General features: G+C 44.1%; 1 protein-coding gene across 1 annotated transcript in view; it reads right to left on the bottom strand.

Moving 5' to 3' along the window:
* Nucleotides 1–8,803: 8,803 nt before the first annotated feature.
* MTUS2 (microtubule associated scaffold protein 2) overlaps nucleotides 8,804–22,627 on the bottom strand; it is a 505,095-nt gene continuing 491,271 nt past the window's right edge. The window contains 5 exon segments of the mRNA XM_040422442.1: nucleotides 8,804–9,940; nucleotides 9,943–10,114; nucleotides 16,061–16,158; nucleotides 16,849–16,880; nucleotides 16,883–16,967. Coding sequence (XP_040278376.1) covers nucleotides 9,902–9,940; nucleotides 9,943–10,114; nucleotides 16,061–16,158; nucleotides 16,849–16,880; nucleotides 16,883–16,967 — 426 coding nt within the window. The 3' untranslated portion in view covers nucleotides 8,804–9,901.

Raw genomic sequence — 22,627 nt, forward strand, 5'->3', positions numbered from 1 at the left:
GGATCTGTAAAGAGCTTTATTACCACTGGTGGAACAATAGGGGCCTTATTTCTACTGGGGACTCTGTGATGTTATTATTAATACTGGAGGGGCTCTTCTACTAATGGGGGCACTCTGGGGAGCGTTCTCACAGTTGGTGACACTGTAGGGGGCAGTATTACTAATGAGGGCATTCTACTGTAGAAGGGAATTACTATTGGTGGACTGTGAGGAGCGCTATTACTATGGGGGCACTCATATTTCTTCAGGATAGTATATGGGTTATTGGGGAGCACAGCGAGCACCAGGATAACACTATAAGGACTCGAGGTTGGGAGATAACGAAAAGTGAGGAGGCTAAGATATCTGTGTGTCACACTCTGCAGAGACAAGTGGCTGAAAGAAGATGTCCAGACTAAATGGAGAAGATCTACATCAGAGGAGACATCACCTGGGAGGCTCTGGAGATGAGAGGTATGTGCTGCTGTATAGCAAGACAGCAAAATGTGTGGGGGGGGGCTTAGAGAGCTAGGCCATATTGATTGGGGCTTGACACGTGGTTCGGCTCAGTCTTAGTCAGGGGCGAGCTGCAGCGAAAGGGACAGATAGTGTAGGGACAGAATATATATATATTTGTTTAGGAAGGCTTTAGAGACCCAAAATTCCTTTTAAGGACTATTGTTTTATCTGGCTGCAATATATATTATTAACGCAACCTGCGCTAAATTGCGTGCATTGTTTGGAATCTGCTGACAGTGACACAACCTCTGCTACATCTATTGTGTTACATTTGCGCATTCTAAATATCTGTGACATTCAGTTAAATTTTTTTGCCGGTGGTGACAGCGACATTACCTGCGCTACATCTCATGTATAACAAAGAAAAAAATGTGGGGGATTCAGTCAGCACAACCCTGTATGCATGTGCACATCGCTATAGCGAAATACACATACAAACGCAAAAACACAAATGCAATAGCACTCTGCAACCATCACTCTGCCCTGCCTCTATGCTGGATGTTGAATGAGGCAATGGTGTACATTTTGGTCAAAGCGTAATAAGCCACACACCACGTCAAGGTCGCCTCTATGAGTGGTCCCTAACACTAGTTCCTACCTGTTTATGGCCATGATAGGTAGGAAACTAGTGTTAGGGACCACTCATAGAGGCGAGCTTGACGTGGTGAGTGGCTTATTACGCTTTGGCCAAAATGTACACCAATGCCTCATTCAACATCCAGCATAGAGGCAGGGCAAGTGCTGGTTGCAGAGTGCTATTGCATTGTGTTTTGCGTTTGTATGTGTATTTCGGCCATAGCGATGTGCACCTGCATAAAGGGTTGTGCTGACTGAATCCCCCACATTTTTTCTTTGTGTATATATTGGAGGCGTGGCGATCTCCATGCAGTCATGCACACCTGACCAGTTAGTCTGCCCTGGAGGCTGGTTTTAAAGTCAGTATAAATCTGAGTCTACTTTTACAGTGCCTACCAGTAGCCATTTGGCTCCAGGAGAAGTATATAGTGGGCTCAGCATGCATGTTGGGTACTTGCATCCCTGATCCGATGAAAGCTGTCACGGCACCGACGGGGTTAAAAGCAGAGTGTGCCTGGCATGCATGCTGTTACCTCGGCTCCACCTGGACTTTGTGTGACTATCATGGCCCATAAACAGGTAGGAACTAGTGTTAGGGACCACTCATAGAGGCACCTTGACGTGGTGAGTGGCTTATTACGCTTTGGCCAAAATGTACACCAATGCCTCATTCAACATCCAGCATAGAGGCAGGGCAGAGTGCTGGTTGCAGACTGCTATTGCATTTGTGTTTTTGCGTTTGTATGTGTATTTCGCCATAGCGATGGCCACCTGCATACAGGGTTGTGCTGACTGAATCCCCCACATTTTTTCTTTGTAGTATATATTGGAGGGGTGGCGATCTCCATGCAGTCATACACACCTGACCAGTTAGTCTGCCCTGGAGGCTGGTTTTAAAGTCAGTATAAAACTGAGGTCTACTTTACAGCGCCTACCAGCAGCCATTTGGCTCCAGGAGAAGTATATAGTGGGCTCAGCATGCATGTTGGTACTTCCATCCCTGGATCCGATGAAAGCTGTCACGGCACCGACGGAGTTAAAAGCAGAGTGTGCCTGGCGTGCATGCTGTACCTGCGCTCCCTGGACTTTGTGTGGCTATCATGGCCCATAAACAGGTAGGAACTAGTTTTAGGGACCACTCATAGAGGCGACCTTGACGTGGTGAGTGGCTTATTACGCTTTGCCAAAATGTACACCAATGCCTCATTCAACACCAGCATAGAGGCAGGGCAGAGGTGCTGTTGCAGAGTGCTATTGCATTTGTGTTTTTGCGTTTGTATGTGTATTTCGCCATAGCGATGTGCCCTGCATACAGGTTGTGCTGACTGAATCCCCCACATTTTTTCTCTGTAGTATATATTGGAGGCATGGCGATCTCCATGCAGTCATGCACACCTGACCAGTTAGTCTGCCCTGGAGGCTGGTTTTAAAGTCAGTATAAAACTGAGTCTACTTTTACAGCGCCTTACCAGTAGCCATTTGGCTCCAGGAGAAGTATATAGTGGGCTCAGCATGCATGTTGGTACTTGCATCCCTGGATCCGATGAAAGCTGTCACGGCACCGGACAGGGTTAAAAGCAGAGTGTGCCTGGCGTACATGCTGTACCTGCGCTCCCTGGACTTTGTGTGGCTATCATGGTCCATAAACAGGTAGGAACTAGTGTTAGGGACCACTCATAGAGGCGACCTTGACGTGGTGAGTGGCTTATTACGCTTTGGCCAAAATGTACACCAATGCCTCATTCAACATCCAGCATAGAGGCAGGGCCAGAGTGCTGGTTGCAGAGTGCTGGTTGCAGAGTGCTATTGCATTTGTGTTTTTGCATTTGTATGTGTATTTCGCCATAGCGATGTGCACCTGCATACAGGGTTGTGCTGACGTGAATCCCCCACATTTTTTCTTTGTAGTATATATTGGAGGCGTGGCGATCTCCATGCAGTCATGCACACCTGACCAGTTAGTCTGCCCTGGAGGCTGGTTTTAAAGTCAGTATAAAACTGAGTCTACTTTTACAGCGCCTACCAGTAGCCATTTGGCTCCAGGAGAAGTATATAGTGGGCTCAGCATGCATGTTGGTACTTGCATCCCTGGATCCGATGAAAGCTGTCACGGCACCGGACGGGGTTAAAAGCAGAGTGTGCCTGGCGTGCATGCTGTACCTGCGCTCCCTGGACTTTGTGTGGCTATCATGGCCCATAACAGGTAGGAACTAGTGTTAGGGGACCACTCATAGAGGCGACCTTGACGTGGTGAGTGGCTTATTACACTTTGGCCAAAATGTACACCAATGCCTTATTCAACATCCAGCATAGAGGCAGGGCTGGTTGCAGAGTGCTATTGCATTTGTGTATTTGCGTTTGTATGTGTATTTCGCCATAGCGATGTGCACCTGCATACAGGGTTGTGCTGACTGAATCCCCCACATTTTTTCTTTGTAGTATATATTGGAGGCATGGCGATCTCCATGCAGTCATTGCACACCTGACCAGTTAGTCTGCCCTGGAGGCTGGTTTTAAAGTCCGTATAAAACTGAGTCTACTTTTACAGCGCCTACCAGTAGCCATTTGGCTCCAGGAGAAGTATATAGTGGGCTTAGCATGCATGTTGGTACTTGCATCCCTGGATCTGATGAAAGCTGTCACGGCACCAGACGGGGTTAAAAGCAGAGTGTGCCTGGCGTGCATGCTGTACCTGCGCTCCCTGGACTTTGTGTGGCTATCATGGCCCATAAACAGGTAGGAACTAGTTTTAGGGACCACTCATAGAGGCGACCTTGACGTGTGAGTGGCTTATTACGCTTTGGCCAAATGTACACCAATGCCTCATTCAACATCCAGCATAGAGGCAGGGCAGAGTGCTGGTTGCAGAGTGCTATTGCATTTGTGTTTTTGCATCTCATGTATAACGTTTGCACATCCTAAATAGCAGCAGGCCCTCGCCCCCAATGTTTTCGGTTGGTTAGATCAGCAGGCTCTTGCTCCTATTGTTTTTGGGGGTCACCAGCAGGGCCATCAATCATAATTTTTCAAGGGTGTATGATGCCCCTCCTTTATGTGTAATGAAGGGTGTATTGCAATGCCGGTTCCTTGTAATTTCTGACCTTTCCTATGAACCAGGCACCCTCCCCTCTCAGAGCAGGGGGGGTGCCAGGTTTAATGCTCGGGTTCTCCCACTGACTTCCATTGTGCTCGGGTGCTCTGTAGAGCACCCGAGCATCCTAAAGTGTTTTTACTCGAGCACCAGAGCACTTTGGTGCTCGATCAACACTGGTAACAACCTGATCGCCATTTATTGCAGACTGCTGGCTATTCATTCATAAACTTGTAGAAGGAATAATAGAGGAATGGCACTGAAGTACCCACATAGATCTCATCACATTTTCAGAACCACCACAGTATTAAACAGGACCTGTTACAGCATCACAGAAATACAACTAGCTCATAATTCTTGCAGCTGTATATTCTGCAACTCCTCAGTCACCGGAAAAATCTATGGCTGAGCACTGGGATCGCTCACCTGACAATTCACCAGTATTGAGCGCAAAAGTTGATGGCACTAATTGCATCAAAAAAAGGGAGGGCTAGGAGACAGAAAAAACTTCCCAGGAGTCACAAAAGATACGGCTGCAAAGGTTTGTAGCCAGTACTGTGCGGACATGTCAGTTCCTATTTAATGAGGATGTACAAAGTTAAAAATTAATGTCATGTCAGCCACATGTACTGTAGGTACCGAAGCATCATCTTTGACTAATCTAGACAATGCAGTCAGCCAATGCAAACTCTAGTATCTGTAATGTATGGTCATCATCCTTTCCTTACACAGTTGTACTCTGTCCACTGTCATAGGCTGCATGGAAGTGGTCAACATAAAGCACGGCCACGGGTATAGGAAAAGGTGCCTCTCTGGTGGCTGGGACCGTGGAGCGCACATAGGCTAGTGCTTTTCCCTATAGTGTGCAAGCACGACCACCGCTGCTGGATTGTAGATTGAGAAATGCAGTCACAAGTTCTTACCTGAAATATTTACAAACATTCAGTACATTACTTTGTGCTTATTTACTTACTTCATGGTGGTATCATCTTGTGATCTGTAACTGATGACGTCACAATATAGAGGTATAAGAAAAGATGCTCCAGAATTGTTATTCCATGAGAAACACATGTATTTAACTAAAGCAGATAGACCAGGAGAGCTGACAGGTCCCCTTTAAGGGGCCAAGTCATGTGCCCAGTACTGGTAAACCATAAGTTTGTAAGTGGCTTAAAGGTGGTCCATCTGATGGTGGTCTTGCCTCGTTGGCCACCTTTACAGCCTTCTATTAGAGATTATGGCAAGTGAGTATCGGGGAATAAATGAAAACAGCTCCACTGATTTGGTCAAACAATTCTTCCAGTTTATGAACATTGATTTTTATTCTCTAACACTGTAAATGAAACCACACAAGAACATTCAACAGGAGAAGTAAGAAGGAATTTGTTGTGAAGGGTCCAACTCGATCTGTGCCCAACTACCCTTGTTACACAGTGTTGTGGATGAGGTTAGTAAGATGCAAACTGATGTCTCCTCATTACTTTACTAAGTGATGGGTTCATGCCATCAATCTACATCAGGTACTCCGACTTATGGGGCATTACCTTAAAAAATTACAATAAATACATTGCTTTCTATCTTGGATAAAACATGGACACTCCCTGAGAGAAGGTTACTGTTGCTAAAGCAAAGCAAGTGTTTTTTCGGGCATAATCCATGAGGGTACCTTTGGGGATGGGGGAAGCAAAACAGAAGTGAATGCCCCTTCTTCTACCATTTCATTATTTTTTTTATCTGAATAGCTTCAGAATTCAGAGTTCTGACAGCTATAAAGATTTTGTGATAAAAATTGTAATGTATAGTTGAATTGGAAAACTCTGACTTTCTGCAGCCACCACTAGGGGGAATTTCTTGCATACTGAGCATACATTGCATTTAATTATAAAAGACTATGCAATGCACTCCCTCTGGTGGTGGCTTCAGGGATCCAGAATTGAAAAATTATCTCCAAGGGGGGATTTGGAGCTCTGAAAAAATGAACTCTGTCCCCTATAAAGATATACTGGGGAATTAATCTTTAACTTCTGAACCTCAAACATGGTATAAAAAAGGGGACATTCATTTTAAAGTCTTGTAGGCATTTGACAATAGCATTCTAGCAATCTGAAAACTGGCAGAGAAATGTATCTAATCTTAACTAGATTATGTCAGATGAATGTGATCTATGATTTAACAAAGCCATAGATATAACAGGTAAGCTGTTGGTCTAAGACAACCTCCGGAATGAAGGAATGGCTTTGACAAGAATTGAATCACCAAAAAGTTGAACTCCATGTTATAAAAGTTATTAGTCCATTGTCAGTGGACAAAGGTCATAAATATCCATTTTTTTTTTTTTTTTTGCTAGATATGCGTTGGTGTCATTCATGTAAAAATTCATCTAATTATTGGCCTAAAGTTTCCAACTTTTTTCTAATTTCATGTTTAATGTCTATGGACAGTTAAACATTCAGTAAATTTCTAGCTAGACAGTTCGATCGTGCAGGGATATTACTGGCTGCATCTGTACATTTATTTCTATTTTACAACAGGAGAAACAATGGAGGAGATTTACTAAGCAAAAAGCTTCAGAATTCTGTCTCAAAACTGCGCCCAGACAATGGATAATATACAGTATGTGCTTCATATACTCTTTGCACTGAGTCAGAAACGTGCCGTAGCTACAGACAAGTGCAAAATACTGGGACACAGTCGATGGAAATGAAGTGGCGTAAAGAAGGATAATTGTCTAATATACCTAGGGAGCTGCAACAAATGTTGTCATTCCACATAAGCCACTTTGTTAAATGACCAAAGCAATTGTCTCAAGGTGATAAAACAATGTATCCTGAATAGTACCGATAAATCCCCTCCATTGTGTCTTTAGGCTCCAAGGTTACTTTTAAGGTCCCCATACACTTTAGTGTATTATCAGCCAAAACCACCCTATGGCAGGTACAACCGACAGTCTAAGGCCTCATGCACATGACCGTAGAAGGTCCGTGCCCGTATTGTAGCCCGCAAACAGCAGGTTCACAATATACGGGCACTGGCCGTGTGGGCACCATATCAAGGATGCGGACCCATTCACTTGAATGCGTCCACAATCAGGAAAATACAGTGCGGTGGGGAACGGAGGCAGGGATTGGAAACCAACAGAAGCACTATGGTGCGCTTCCGTAAGTTTTCTGTCCGTGCCTCCTCACTGCAAAAAAGTATTGCATGCACTTCTTTTTAGCGGTGCGGACTGTCTGATGCAGATCGCAGACCCCATTCAAGTGAATAGGTCTGCGTCTGCAGACGGCGGGCCCACAGTGGGTGCTCGTGCATTGCAGTCCTACAGCTCATGTGCATGAGGCCTAAGGCTACTTCACACTAGCGGCACGGACCTCCGGCAGGCTGTTCCGTCGGGTGAACAGCCTGCCGGATGCGTCCTGCCGCTAGTGACCGTGTGCCCCCGGACTGCCGCTCCGTTCCCCTTGACTATAATGGGGACGGGGGCGGAGTTCCAGCAGAGACACGGCGAGAGGCTGCTGGAATAAAACTACGACATGTCCGACATTTATTCCGGCAGCCTCTCGCCGGTGCTCTGTCGTGCCTCGCCGGAACTCTGCCCCGCCCCCATTATAGTCAGTGGGAACGGAGCGGCAGTCCGGAGGCACACGGTCACTAGCGGCAGGACGGATCCGACAGCCTGTTCACCCGACGGAAAAGCCTGCCGGAGGTCCGTGCTGCTAGTGTGAAAGTAGCCTAAGGCTGGGTTCACATCACGTTAAATGGATGCCTCCGAAAGATGTCATACAGTGGCATCTGTCACCATAGAGTTCCATTGTAAAAAAAAAAAATGTATACGTTAACATATCATTATAGTTTTTTTAAATCTTATCGCCTTCGTGTTTTGCTTTGCTCCCGCTATGCAGCAGAACCCATGCCATATAGCATAATCTCATAGTGAGCTGTAAACCCAGGACACAGAAAACAGGTCTGGGGCTACACGGCAATTTTGGCTGTGGCACACGTCTCTCTAGAGAAGATCACAGTGTAGTGCTTCAGCATTGCAACTAGTGAAAGTCAAATGGATTGAGTTGCGGGAACTTGTGGGTCACAACGGACCCCTGCTCACGTTCGCTAATTTCAATACTGCAATGTTACACTCTGATCCTTGCCTGGGAGACACATGTCGGGTTCAAAGCTGCCATGTAACCCCAGCCTAAGGCCTCAAGCACACGGCCGTTGTTTTGGTCCGCATCCGAGCCGCCGTTTTGGCGGCTCGGATGCGGACCCATTAACTTCAATGGGGCCGCAAAAGATGCGGACAGCACTCTGTGTGCTGTCCCCATCCGTTGCTCCGTTCCGTGGCCCCCGCTAAAAAAATATAACATGTCCTATTCTTGCCCGCGCTTTGCAGACAGGAATAGGCCTTTTACATTAAAGGCTGTCCGTGCCGTTCTGCAAATTGCGGAACGCGCGTGGACGCCATCTGTCTTTTGCGGATCCGCGATTTGCGGACCGCAAAGCACACCACGGTCGTGTGCATGAGGCCTAAATCACAGTGGTAAGGTGAAATTCATACATGAGCAAACATGGCTAACTAAACAACGGCTGAGAATAAACACATGATGAATGCCCATACAGTATTTTTTTGTTTTTTTTAAATATAAATTAATATTACATTCCAAAATAAATCTATCTATCCATCTAGCTCCTAGCTGCTTTTAGTTGAGCATTGCCGACCTATAAATTTACACAGACTCCCCATAAAAACGAACTAGAAATCAAGTGCTCCTCTGCAGGCAGAATCCTATATTCACATGTGCATTACAAAATTTACAAAAAAAAAAAAAAACTTAAATATATAATGTAAAATGTATATATACGTTCTTACACATAGAGGAAGATTATAGAGAAGCTAAGACTAAACACGACAATGCCTTTAGATACAAAGCTCAATGACCTGATTGGAGTAGGAAGCAGAGTCACCGAAGACTGAAGGTAGTATCAAGTTTACCGTATGTACATCTCAAAAGTCTAAGCCACAGCACAGCGCCCCCTGGTGACCATAAAAGCCTATTTCTCAAAATATCTAATAAAAAAAAAAAAGAAGACAAATATCCATTGAAGCCAGGTAACAAATCACACAGAGAAAAGAATGCCTGACATGCGGGCAAAGCAGTGGATTATTGCGTAGCAGCCTTAACCTGGAATAACACAGAGCTGGTGATCGTGTGGTACTATTTGGAAGGCGCTTTTGTTACATCGTATTCAGTATAGATTAGTGTTATTTTGTACAATAAGCAGTAAAAACGAGATGGACAGAAACGTGTCCCATTCAGGTAGAAGACAGAGGCACGGCTTTAGAAAACAGCTGATCAAACACATCAGCAACATAAAAAACAAACAAAAATACTCAAGCTCTTCTATGTACATTGCATCTTTATGTACAAATCAACCTGTAAAGTGTGTGCAATCATGTATACAATAACCATATTGTATAGATATCACCAGCATATTGGACTGTATGTAACCTGAAACATTGGTGTGGCTTTTGAGGAATTGTTTTAGTGGAATGTTTTAGTTTTTTTTTTGTTTCCTTGGCTTGAGGTTCCTAGGAAAGACAGGAGGTGTCATTGTACTTTCATATTCAGTCTTCCATAAGGTACACTGGATTTCACATGCAGTCATAGGGTCCAAGGACTGCTGCTTACGGCAAGCAATGGCACGGAAAATAAAGCTGGTCTATCATAGGCTGCTGCGTTGTCATCTCTGAGCAGAGTTGACTTTAGAGGGTGACAGAGACCAGAAGAAGAAGAGGAGCGGTGGACAGGAGATGACGGATACTTGATAGGACTCATGGAATCGGCAGTCTGGAGTTTCCATACAAGTTCTTCATTGGTACGGCTTAACCTTTTCTTCTCTTTGTTCTCTTTTTCAACACTCTCGTGTAGGTTGGCATTTTCAACTGATAATTGCCTGAATTATAAAACACGAAAATTAACACCTTTACAGTTTCGGTTCATGTCAAGAGCAAATCAAGCATCTGAATGACCCTTTAAAGGCTATTGACACCTTCGGGCAATTTTTTTATGATTGTATTTTACTTATTTTGGGGTAAACATAATTTTTTTCAGTTGGTCTTTATTAAAAATTTTCAGACGTTTCTAAGATACAAAGGTTAAAATCTGTCTGTTTGGAAGCTGTCACGGTCTGTTTTAATTCCATAATCCGACGGCTCATGTGTAGCTCTTATCTCTGCAATTCTGACCTTATAAGCACTCATTATAGTTCAATTCGAATATGGCTTAAATAAGTCTCTATTAGGTCAGGAGATCAGACATAAGAGTTACACATGAGCCTGTAATTAGCATGTTGCTAAATGCTTTTCTTTTTGAAACTACACTTGAAGCTGTACAGGATGGAGTGGCTCACTGAAGGATCATATTGCACATGTCAATACAAGTCTATGGAGGAGGGGGGGCAATGAGCAAGAGGTGAGTGAGACAGAAGAGAGACACAGACAAATACACTGCTGCTGCTAGATAGTTTTTATCTCAGCACAAGTGCTTTATTCACATCTTTACAGATCTGAATTTCTCTGTAATGTCTTCCATGATCCTGGGTCTTCTTCTGAATAAGAGACAGTTAGGAAGCTTATTCTTCTCTACTTTCTGTGTACTGTAGATGAAAGCTAATCTCCACCAACCCACACTTTGAGAAATGCAAACTAGAAAATCGAGCATACAGAGGAGAAAGCCACTAAATATCCAAGATACAAGTCATATAATGGCCAAAAATAGTGTTATTCCGTATGTACACAATGTGTATTATTGATTAGCCTTGCTAAAAGGTGAGGTACACTTTAAGTCTGTTTAGAGATGTTACTCCACTTTTTATGACATCACTAGGTTGCAACAATTTTCTGTCTTAAATCAGTTAGCGTCCACTTTCCCCACCCACTTTTCATAACTGGAGTGATTGGTGTAGAAATGCAAAATGTCACAAAATGTTTGCGCTAATAAGCCCAAAAGTCACAAGCAAGGGCATAGCTATAGGGGGTGCAGAGCTAGCAGTTGCTACCGGGCCCAGGTGCCTGAGGGCACCCAAAGACCCTTGTGCCACATAAGAAGACACCCGTATTATAGAAAGTACATGCTGGGAGGGCTCCGTCATAGCTTTTGCACTGGGACCCAGATTCTTTAAGTTACACCTCTGGCTGGAGGGGTTAGGTGAAGAATTTGGCGTGGGGAAGAATTTGACTCAGGCATCATGAAGACTATTTGCTCTCCTGTCACTTGCCACAAGCTGTACTCTTGCACCAGGACCCATGAGCCTTTAGCTACATCCCTGGTCACAAGCCTCTATATATTTTGGAACTTTTGAAGCCAGAATTCTAGACTGCAGGATTTGATACATTCTCTCATAGAATGAAACAACATATATAGAATGCTGTATATGGAAATATGTCAGGCGATGGAATATATAGAATGCCAACAGGCGAGACAGAAAATGAAAAATGGTGTGCAGTAGCTAATATGAAACATCCACCCAGTAGTAGGCAGGTACAGATAAGAAGACATTCTCAGAAGTATAGATGGGTGGGGTGTATGGAGTTTTGGGCTGCATAAGATAGCAGGAGAAAGACCAGAAGATGAACATGTATGAAAACCTTATTAACTCTGGTGGCTGGACAGAATCTGAGGATATAAAAAAAATGGTACACAATTTCTGCAGCTGTCAAGGTGCTCAAGGGCTGGAAACAGCTTGTCAATTCTCTGTCTTCTGTGTTTAAACCCTCTCAGCCATTCAGCAGAACCAAAAGAGTGGTAAAGGGGCATACAATAATATAAAAAGCCCCGTGGCCTAAGGGTAGGTGGACATGAACTGACAAAATCAGCAGCAAAATCTGCATATGTAACATGAGGATTTGCGGCGAATTTCACTGCTGATTTAGCCACTTGAAATTTAACCTATCTGCAGCAGAAAATAACATGCTGCTGGTTGAAAATTTCAAAATGGAAATATTCTACAGCATGCGGATGAGATTTGCTGCTAATGTATTCCGCTGGTGATTTTATGTGTGCAAAGCCACGTGGAAAAGCTGCAACATTTGCAGTACATGTGGCAGTAGCCTTAGGAATCATGGACCATATGACTGGATCTCCGGACCTTAGGTTTTACTTCTAAAAGTATGTGTGTGTGTATATATATATATTTATATATATATATATATATATATACAGTCGGTCCATAAATATTGGGACATCGACACAATTCTAAAATTTTTGGCTCTATACACCACCACATGGATTTGAAATGAAACAAACACGATGTGCTTTAACTGCAGACTGTCAGCTTTAATTTGAGGGTATTTACATCTAAATCCGGTGAACGGTGTAGGAATTATAACAGTTTGCATATGTGTCTCCCACTTGTTAAGGGACCAAAAGTAATGGGACATAATCATAATCATAAATCAAACTTTCACTTTTTAATACTTGGTTTGCAAATCCTTTTCAGTCAATTACAGCCTGAAGTCTGGAATGCATAGACATCACCAGATGCTGAGTTTCATCCTGGTGATGGCTCTGCCAGGCCTCTACTGCAACTGTCTTCAGTTCCTGCTTGTTCTTGGGGCATTTTCCCTTCAGTTTTGTCTTCAGCAAGTGAAATGCATGCTCAATCGGATTCAGGTCAGGTGATTGACTTGGCCATTGCATAACATTCCACTTCTTTCCCTTAAAACACTCTTTGGTTGCTTTTGCAGTATGCTTTGGGTCATTGTCCATCTGCACTGTGAAGTGCCGTCCAATGAGTTCTGAAGCATTTTGGCTGAAGATGAGCAGATAATATTGCCCGAAACACTTCAGAATTCATCCTGCTGCTTTTGTCAGCAGTCACATCATCAATAAATACTAGAGAACCAGTTCCATTGGCAGCCATACATGCCCACGCCATGACACTACCACCACCATGCTTCACTGATGAGGTGGTATGCTTAGGATCATGAGCAGTTCCTTTCCTTCTCCATACTCTTCTCTTCCCATCACTCTGGTACAAGTTGATCTTGGTCTCATCTGTCCATAGGATGTTGTTCCAGAACTGTGAAGGCTTTTTTAGATGTTGTTTGGCAAACTGTAATCTGGCCTTCCTGTTTTTGAGGCTCACCAATGGTTTACCATCTTGTGGTGACCCTCTGTATTCACTCTGGTGAAGTCTTCTCTGGATTGTTGACTTTGACACACATACACCTACCTCCTGGAGAGTGTTCTTGATCTGGCCAAATGTTGTGAAAGGTGTTTTCTTCACCAGGGAAAGAATTCTTCGGTCATCCACCACAGTTGTTTTCCGTGGTCTTCCGAGTCTTTTGGTGTTGCTGAGCTCACCGGTGTGTTCCTTCTTTTTAAGAATGTTCCAAACAGTTGTTTTGGCCACGCCTAATGTTTTTGCTATCTTTCTGATCGGTTTGTTGTGTTTTTTCAGCCTAATGATGGCTTGATTCACTGATAGTGACAGCTCTTTGGATCTCATCTTGAGAATTGACAGCAACAGATTCCAAATGCAAATAGCACACTTGAAATGAACTCTGGACCTTTTATCTGCTCATTGTAATTGGGATAATGAGGGAATAACACACATCTGGCCATGGAACAGCTGAGAAGCCAATTGTCCCGTTACTTTTGGTTCCTTAACAAGTGGGAGGCACATATACAAACTGTTGTAATTCCTACACCGTTCACCTGATTTGGATGTAAATACCCTCAAATTAAAGCTGACAGTCTGCAGTTAAAGCACATCTTGTTAGTTTAATTTCAAATCCATTGTGGTGGTGTATAGAGCCAAAAATTTTAGAATTGTGTCAATGTCCCAATATTTATGGACCTGACTGTATATATATATATTTACCAAAAAAAGGAAAATTAAAACAGCACCTCCATTATATATATATATATATATATATAGATACCTTGGCTACAACACAACACGTAGAACTACAAGTAGCAGCAGAACTGCTTAATGCACAAAGACAAAGGTAAACAGTTAATTTATGAAAAAAGTTAACTCCATAAATGCTATACTTACTGTAAGAAAAAGTAGAAGCTCTTTGCGCATATTATTGATCAAAAATATGTCGGGCCCATCTACCAGCAACAAGGTGGCTTTAACAAACGGTACCTACTCTAACACATGCCTCTCCTGTGCTTTTGGCCTACAATCTGGGCAAAGAAGGATCGAGCTATGTATATATGATCCAACTTCTAAGCACCAGGTAGAAGGGCGGGAGTGCAAGGTTCCAGGGACTACAGCTGCCAAAAAAAGCAACTCTACTACCAGAGTACCCCTGAGAGAAAGAGATCTATATTTTAGAAGGTTATACAGGCTGTGCTGAGAAGTTAATAAGGTATTCGCTCCTTTATGGCATAAGACACTTTACTGCTGTGGAAAAGACTTCCAGCACATACCACTCTTCGAGACAAACTGACCATTCATATCTGCATCCCTCAGTCCAGGAATTGCAGAATAAGTTAACAAGAACCTAATTGCATGCCTGTGGTTCTGTTGAGAGTCTCCAAAGTGTTCTTAGAGAGAGACAGAGAGTACTACAAGTACCATTATAGTTGCCACCTATAGGCTGTTATTGGAGAGGGATTACACTATGATACTGTAAATACTTTGGAACTGTGCCTTTTATTATCATGTGTACTACTACCATCAGATTCAGTAAAGAAAGTCTTTGTTTATCGCAGCCTGAGGATTTGGTTATTGACTTCACCATAGATCCTCCAGCCCTCTCCATCTGACCCCTTGCCTTGCACCCTGCCAAGCTGTTCTCTGTGAAGCGCATCCCAACTACCACCCGGTAGAAGCCCCAATACCAGGGTGTGCCCCTAGGGAAGAAGCAGTGCACCCTCCAGTCACTGCTTGGACCTAGGGAGCGCTAGAGTGGAGATTAAGAGAACTGTGAGTACACCCAACAACCTCAGAGCCACCACTCACATCCTCCACACACACCTCTGTGGTCTGCTGCTCTCCGGGAGATGCGGGGAAGCTTTTCTCATACCTAGGAGATTCCCCATGTTTTACCGGAGTCCTAGAGGTCTCTTCCTTTTTCAGAAGCTCCTAGACTTTCTGGAAGAGTTGGCTAGTAACGGATAATGTACACAGATTTTACAGCACATGCATAATCAGTGGCGTAACTAGAACTGATTGGGCCCCACAGCAAATTTTTGAATGAGGCCCCGCTGACCAGCAACCCCTCCTCCTGTGCAAACCCTCACTCCTGTGGCTAGTCAAGATAGCTCTATCGGGTACACCCAAGCAGGCTGATACTGCAATGCCTCTGACTGCCTGTAGAGCACACATGCACTCACTCTAGATCTTAAAGGACGAACGTGTGCACACTCCAATCTCCCCTAGCCAATGGCTGGCTATGGAAAGTGCCTGAGCAATAGGTTCTAGCACACAAGTTTCCTGTAAAAGGTGTACCAAAGCTTGTTTGCCTGTTCATTTTCCAACTTCTGCCTGACTTCTGGATTTGACCCTTTGCTGCCTGACTTTACCCCTGCATGATATCTGCGTACTGACCCTGAGCTGCCTACCCTGACCCTCAGACTGTTTTTGCGGATTGCACGAATTCTGCCTGCCCTGACCTTGGACTGTCCTTGATCTATGGTTTTTCGTGAACCCTGGTGTTCTGCACTGGTGTCTTGACCCTGTGGGTCAGTGTCACTTGTACAGAGACCACTCAAAGAGGTAGCAGTCTGGTGGTTCCCCTGAAGCAGAGTCCAGATCCTGTATAGAGGTTAAAGGGTGAAGACCAGGGGGACCACTAGAGTTAACGCCCTTAGGGACTAGCCCCAAGCTAAATCTGTTGAAGTGTCACAGTGGATACACATCTGCTTCATTCGTTCGAGATCTTACCTGGTAACTACAACGTTCTGATCGATGCGGGCCCTCATATCTTCGTTCTGCTGCTGCAGGACCTGTATTCTTTCCTCCAAGACAACATTTATTTCAGCCTTGAAAATATAACAATATTAGAAGGTTATTACCATAAAATTTGTGGTAAAAAATCAGAAAAACATATCCACCAATGGTAGATCAATTTTTCTAGTTTCCTTTTTGAAATTTGGGAGGTATACAAAGATAGGACTGCTTTTAATGACATATGTGCCCTATGGATGTTATATAGTGTGTTCCTGGCTTGTAAATGCATTCTGTTGACACTAATACAGCTAAAGGTTGCAGCAGGGGGACTAGAGCCTATGGATCTGTGACCCCCATTTCACATAGTCCTGTGGCCGTACATCGCACTGCCGCACCCTCTGCACTCTGACACAGCAGTTGCAGAGAGAGCAGAGCCTCTAGGTGTAATGACAACGCCCCCGTTGCTCCTAGAGGCTCATTTGCATATAATAAAACTTAATTTTTCTCAGCAATGCGGGCACATATGAACATGGCACACAGATGTCTTCAGCTGCCAGCGCACATGTAACAGGTCAGCCAGTGTCGTAGTACAAATCTGCTAAAAGAATCCCTTTAAAAATGAATATCCATCCAGGAACAGTGTGCACCTAATAATTTAAGACTCCAACAACTCCCCTGTGGCACATATTTTTTAAGTGTTGGTCCCCTTTAAGATGAACCTCTGATAGCAGATCTGATGCCATGTATTCTAGATTTTTAAATGCTCTTGTGTGAAAGCTCACCAGTTTCTCCAGTTCCATTATTCTCTTTTCTGTTCATGGATCAACTGGTTTTTCATCTCCAAGACTTGCTTAATGCTCATCAAGTCTTCATCTAAGTGGCGGTATGGAGCTAGGGCAATCTGCAAAACAGAAATCTGCTTTATTTATCTATTAATACAAAAGAAGGAATCAAAATCTGGGATTTGTACGGAATATGTGCATTACACTGGACACCACGAAAGCTGTTCACACCACGAAAGATCAGCCAAGCCCACCAATTTTAGAGGAATCTATAAAAGGGAATTTGGTCAATAGGGAATCCACTATTAAATCAGGCACAGTGCCTTGTAGGGTTATCTCAGCTGAATGTAATGATACCCTTCACTTAGGGTCCATTCACACGTCCGTAGAATGGGTCGGCATCCGTTCCGCAAATTGCAGAACGGGTGAGGACCCATTAATTCTCTATGGGGCAGGAATGGATGCGGACAGCAGCACACATCCGCATTTCCGGAGCGCGCCCCCGATCTTCCGGTCAGCGGCTCGGGAAAAAAAAATCAAACATGTCCTATTCTTGTCCGCAATTGCGGACAAGATAGGCAGTTCTATGGGGGGTGCCGGCCGGGTGTATTGCGGATCCGCAATACACTACGGATGTGTGAATGGACCCTTAGAGATCTGTTGCTTCATTCTGGAGAAAAGTACTTTTCATACATATTCAAATGAGCAGTCAAGTGCACCGAGGGCGGACCCAAGCCACTCTGTGCACTCTATGCATTCCTACCTGGTTTACCAGTAAAATTTCCTGGTGACAAATTCCCGTTAACAATCCAATGCTTATAGTCGCTGCAGACTAACCCCCCATGTCATATTTGGAAAAAAGAAGGATTGGCATGCTGGATTTTGACAAGGCCACAGCTTGTTACATTTGCGCCACTGAGGATAACTGGCGCAGGAGGGGTCTGTCAGCAGCATGTTCTAGTCTCTGCAGTTACAATTAACATGCATGAGAGACAGCCGCATAGCTGACAGCTAACTATGTCTATGGCCAGAGTATGACGATGATATAACTATTGGACATGCTCCACTGAAATCCATAAGCAACACAAGGGAGACTGGAGGCAAAAACTTTTTAGCTATTTATTTAGTTGGTGAGTAAGGTTTAAGCTTACCATTGCATGTGAAATAAACCTTGGCCGAAATGGAAGATTTGACAATTCATCACTTTAAAGGGGTTGTCTGGGTTCAGAGCTGCACCCGGACATATCCCATCTTCGCCCCTCCGGCCCCCCTGATATGAGCATTTCATGCTCCGATACTCTCCCTTACCCTGCTCTGTACGGTGCAGGGCAAGGGCTTTTTTGCTTACAATAACAAACTGCTAGGCAGAAGATTCCGCCCAGCAGTGTTGGCGTGACGTCACCGGCTCTGATGGGCAGGCTTTAGCGTTGCCCTAGCTGTTTTACAATAGTGCCGGTGACTTCATCGGGCTCACTGCTAGGGGGAAGCCACCGCCTATCTTACCCTATGGAGAGCCCATCACATTTTTAATATGTACTTGATCTGCCAGTACTGCGGGTGGGATGGTTCATACGAACAATCTGCCACATTGTGACGGTTCTTTTTTTTTTTTTTTTTTTGTGTGAGTGCAGACAGCTTTAGATCTAGAGCGAGTTTCGTTCACACTCGTGAAAAAATGCATTCAATCCGGTCAAGCCCAGAGGGGAAAAATGAAACACTGAACGCAATCACAGACAAAACTGATTTAATTTGCGTGCAAAGCCATCAGTTTTTTCCTGAATAAATCCCGACACAATCTGTATCGCTCCTGTGAAATAAGCCTAGGGGAGAACTACTGACAGCCTAAGCTCCCGCTCGCTTCAAAATTCGTTTTCTTGGTGGAAGCATGCGGACAACCCTGCAACACTGGTCGAGCACTTAAACTCTTGGTGGGACACATGTAGGACATCTGCGTGATTGGTGCAGGAAATATTAGGATACCGGTGGCATTTTCTTTCTTCTAATAGATATCTATTATCCATAGTATACCCAGGACGCTGGCCATTATGGGCATTTTCAACAGACATATCATTTTTCATGACACAGGAGAAAGTAGTATCTTTTAGGACCTAGGATGAACAGGCGTTTTCCACCCATGATCGCATAAACTGTATGTCAGGGGCCGTTGCTAAAGGCTCATGGACCCTGGTGCAGGAGTTCAGCTTGGGGCCCCCCCGTCCCTCAGGGCTTTGTGGCCAGGGGCAGAAAGCACATAGCCAGGGGCAGAAAGCACATGCCCGAGGCAGAAATTGAAACGGCCGCCCCGCCCCCATGCCAAATTCTTGACCTAACCCCTTCCCTCCAGCCAGAGGTGTAACTTGACCAGCATGCACTTTCCATAATACCAGTGTCTTCTTATGTGACACAAGGGTCTTTGGGCCCCTCAGGCTCCTGGGCCCGGTAGCGACTGCTACCATCTGCACCCCCTATAGCTACGCCCCTGCTGTATGTGTATCATGTGTATCATGTCCTTATAGTGTATTATATACTTATGGCCATATCATCCAACTATAATGATGATTTTCCTTTTTGGGGTTGTTAAGAGTTTATCTTAATGGGATCCCAATGTAAAGCCAGTCATTTTGATCTTGCTGATTGAAATAATACCTGTCTTGTAAAAATCAGTTGTGGAGTTACTGAGAAAAAAGACTTTTATTCCTCATGCACATGAGGGCTTCAATGCACCAAGGGGCGTGTACTGCACTGGAAAGCACCAAGGGGCTGGACCCCACACGCAGTGCACTGAAACCCTCATCTGCATAAAGAATAAAAGTATTTTTTCTCTAGAACGCCACAACCAATTTCACAAAAATTGTATTGTTTTAATCAGCAGGGTCAACCCTATCAGGCAGTATGCCTGGTTTAATAGGGTTGAATCTGCTGGCAGGTGCTCTTTAAGCCATTAAATGCTCTCCTAGCAGGGAATAACGAAGATTTTATAATACGGCTTTGATGAAGGATCTCAGGAGATTGCAGGTGTAATGATTTTTCTGTATTTATCTTGTATCTTGGATGATTCTGTACAGGAAGGTTTGACGGACAAGCCCAGTATAATGCAGCCTGGCACGGCATCAGAGAGATTTCTGCAGACAAATAGAGTGCATGGAATACTAAAATCACTAAAACATTTTTGCAGGTTGGCATCCGCCCGCAGCAGATGTCAAATGGAACATAACCGTACAACTAAAAATACCATCATTCCATTGCTGACAAGACTTAAAGGAGAACTCAACTTTTAAAAACATATTTATACAATTCTACGGTTCTAGATACAATGCTGAATATCTTATTGCTTTACTTATTTTGTATGGCTTTTTGATACATGGATGTTTTATTCATTGTCTACCTAATGCCACCTATAGGTAGCTACCCTGTAAGTCAGTGTGACAAATTATAGAGTCTTGAAATCTGACAATCGATATCAGTCAAACCAAAGACACTCATCTAACTCCTAGCTGGATCTCTTCAAAGAAGATTGCTTCTCCATGAAAGCTGCACGAAAGGCATCTCACTCAGCTTTGAAGCAAGAACCCGAAATCGATGTCTACAGATGTGCCTCCTTGGTTTGGCTTATATCCCTAATAAAGATGAGCGAACCAGTTCATAACAAACCGGGTTCGTTATGAACTTTGCACTTTCTCGGATCACAGGACAAAGCCAAACCCAAACCTTTTCAGGTTTGTTTTAATGAATCCAGTAAAATGCCATGTAGCGCCATTTTAGTGCACATGTCGGTGGGAAAAAAGAAGATGGGTGCTGTCACGGGTAATGGGGGGGGGGAATAACACCAAATGACACACAGAAGGGATAGACCGGAGTCTATGCCTCAAAGGTAAGGGAGAGGATGGTGACCTCCTAGGAATCCCTAGACCTCTCCCTGACTCCTGCCAGTATGAGCAGACTCTGAAGGTGGAAATACTCATACACTGGAAAATAGGCCCTGAAGACCCTGGAAGGCCCTAGGAATGGTAGCAGGGAATGAGACTACTGGTTCCTTCCCAGATGAAGGAACCTGCGTCTCCCTGAGGCCTAGACAACAACACACAAGATAAAATGCACTTAGCTTAAAGCAGAAAGGATGAGCAGGAGATCCAAAGGAACAACACACCAGCTCAACCAACTCCAGCAGGAAATATCAACTGCATGGTAAGCAGTGAGGATAAGAACTAAATAGGGCCTCAGTAATGACTACAAGCTGCACCTGACAAGAGGTGTGGTCATTACCAAACACAACACTGAAAGGAGAATACAGAGAGACTGTCAGATACCCTCACATGCCGACAGTCTCTCCGATATTTTCACCTCTGTCATGGGAGGGACCGTGACAGGTGCTCACATGACCCTGAGAGGAAGTGGGAGAGAGGGCTTGCCCCGATTGGCTCCCAGGCTGACAGACAGCCTGGATGAGCCAATCAGTACTGCAGCAGGCAGGGAGGTGCCCTAGCAGAACACCATTCTGTGCTTGGCTGTGAATGAGGGTGGTTGGGTCTTACAATGTCTGCCAGGAAAACAATATTAGGGAGTCAGGGAGAGTCAAAAATCAATCAAGCTGTATTCTACTGCCAGGGACAGTGAAGGGAAAGGTTAGAATTAGAAAGAAGAAGAATTGTGTATGTAGAATAGGGACAGGCAGGGAAAGCTGTCAGCCAGAGAGTGAGAAGTGAGGAGAGGAGGCTGGCTGTGCCTCCCAGCACATCTGCAGCAAACCTAAAAAGCAGCTACTTACAAAACTATCCTTTAACCCCCCCCCCCCCATTTTAACACATAGTTAATTTAATTTAATTTTTTTTAAACCATATAAAATATGCAGGGTAGCGGACAAAACATCAGTGACTGATAAAGTAATATTAGGGCTAAATCCATTTATTTCTATCTCCACACAGTTCCAATTTTTTGGGGATGGGTTATTGAATTCATTCAAACCAGGATATAGCTGATTACTACACCAATACACAGGGTAGTGCACTACATTATCTGTGACTGGTAACGAATTTAGGCCTAAATCCGTAAAAATACAGCAGGTTTTTAACACGCTGTGAAACGTGAGTTTACCCATAGCTATGTATGTCAGTGTCACTCTGACATCATTTACAATTGCTGTCATTGTGAATGAGAGCTTCGGGAGGGAGGAGGGAAAAATAAAAAAAATTATAAAAATAAATCAAAATAGATAACAAGTTGTCCTAAAAATTCTGAGTCCTTGGAGACTAGGAGGCGTTATATACCAATTTTCAGGGTAATTGGAGCAACTTTGGTTCGGTCCAAATCGATTCGGGTCAGAACTGAACTTTTTTCAAAATTCGGTGAACCTGAACCGAACCGAATCTCAAGTGCTTTGCTCATCTCTAATCCCTAATCATATTTCAAGGCTCTACAACGGGCGAGACACTGACAGGGTAGCTACCTAAAGAGACTTGAACCATTACCTGCAAGACTCTTTACACCAGCTTCATGTGGAGAAGCAGTACCCTGAGGTCTGCTCCGACAGAAAGCAAAGTTCAGACTTCAGCTACTTCAGTCTTCTCATCGGGCAGCAGTGCCTTGTGGTAGCTCACACAAAGCTATGCCGTTTAAATGACACGAATGTTAAGCAGAATTTTTACTTGAATTTTGCTATGAAAAGAGAGAAAACCCCAAGTTTCAATTTTTAAAGTGATTTGAACTAGGAAATGTTAATAGTGGAGTTTTCTTTCCTAGCACCAATACCTTGCTAGTAATGGTGGGGACGGGGGTGGGGGAC

The sequence above is a fragment of the Bufo bufo genome, chromosome 3 (assembly GCF_905171765.1).
Source record: "Bufo bufo chromosome 3, aBufBuf1.1, whole genome shotgun sequence".
Lineage (NCBI taxonomy): Eukaryota > Metazoa > Chordata > Amphibia > Anura > Bufonidae > Bufo > Bufo bufo.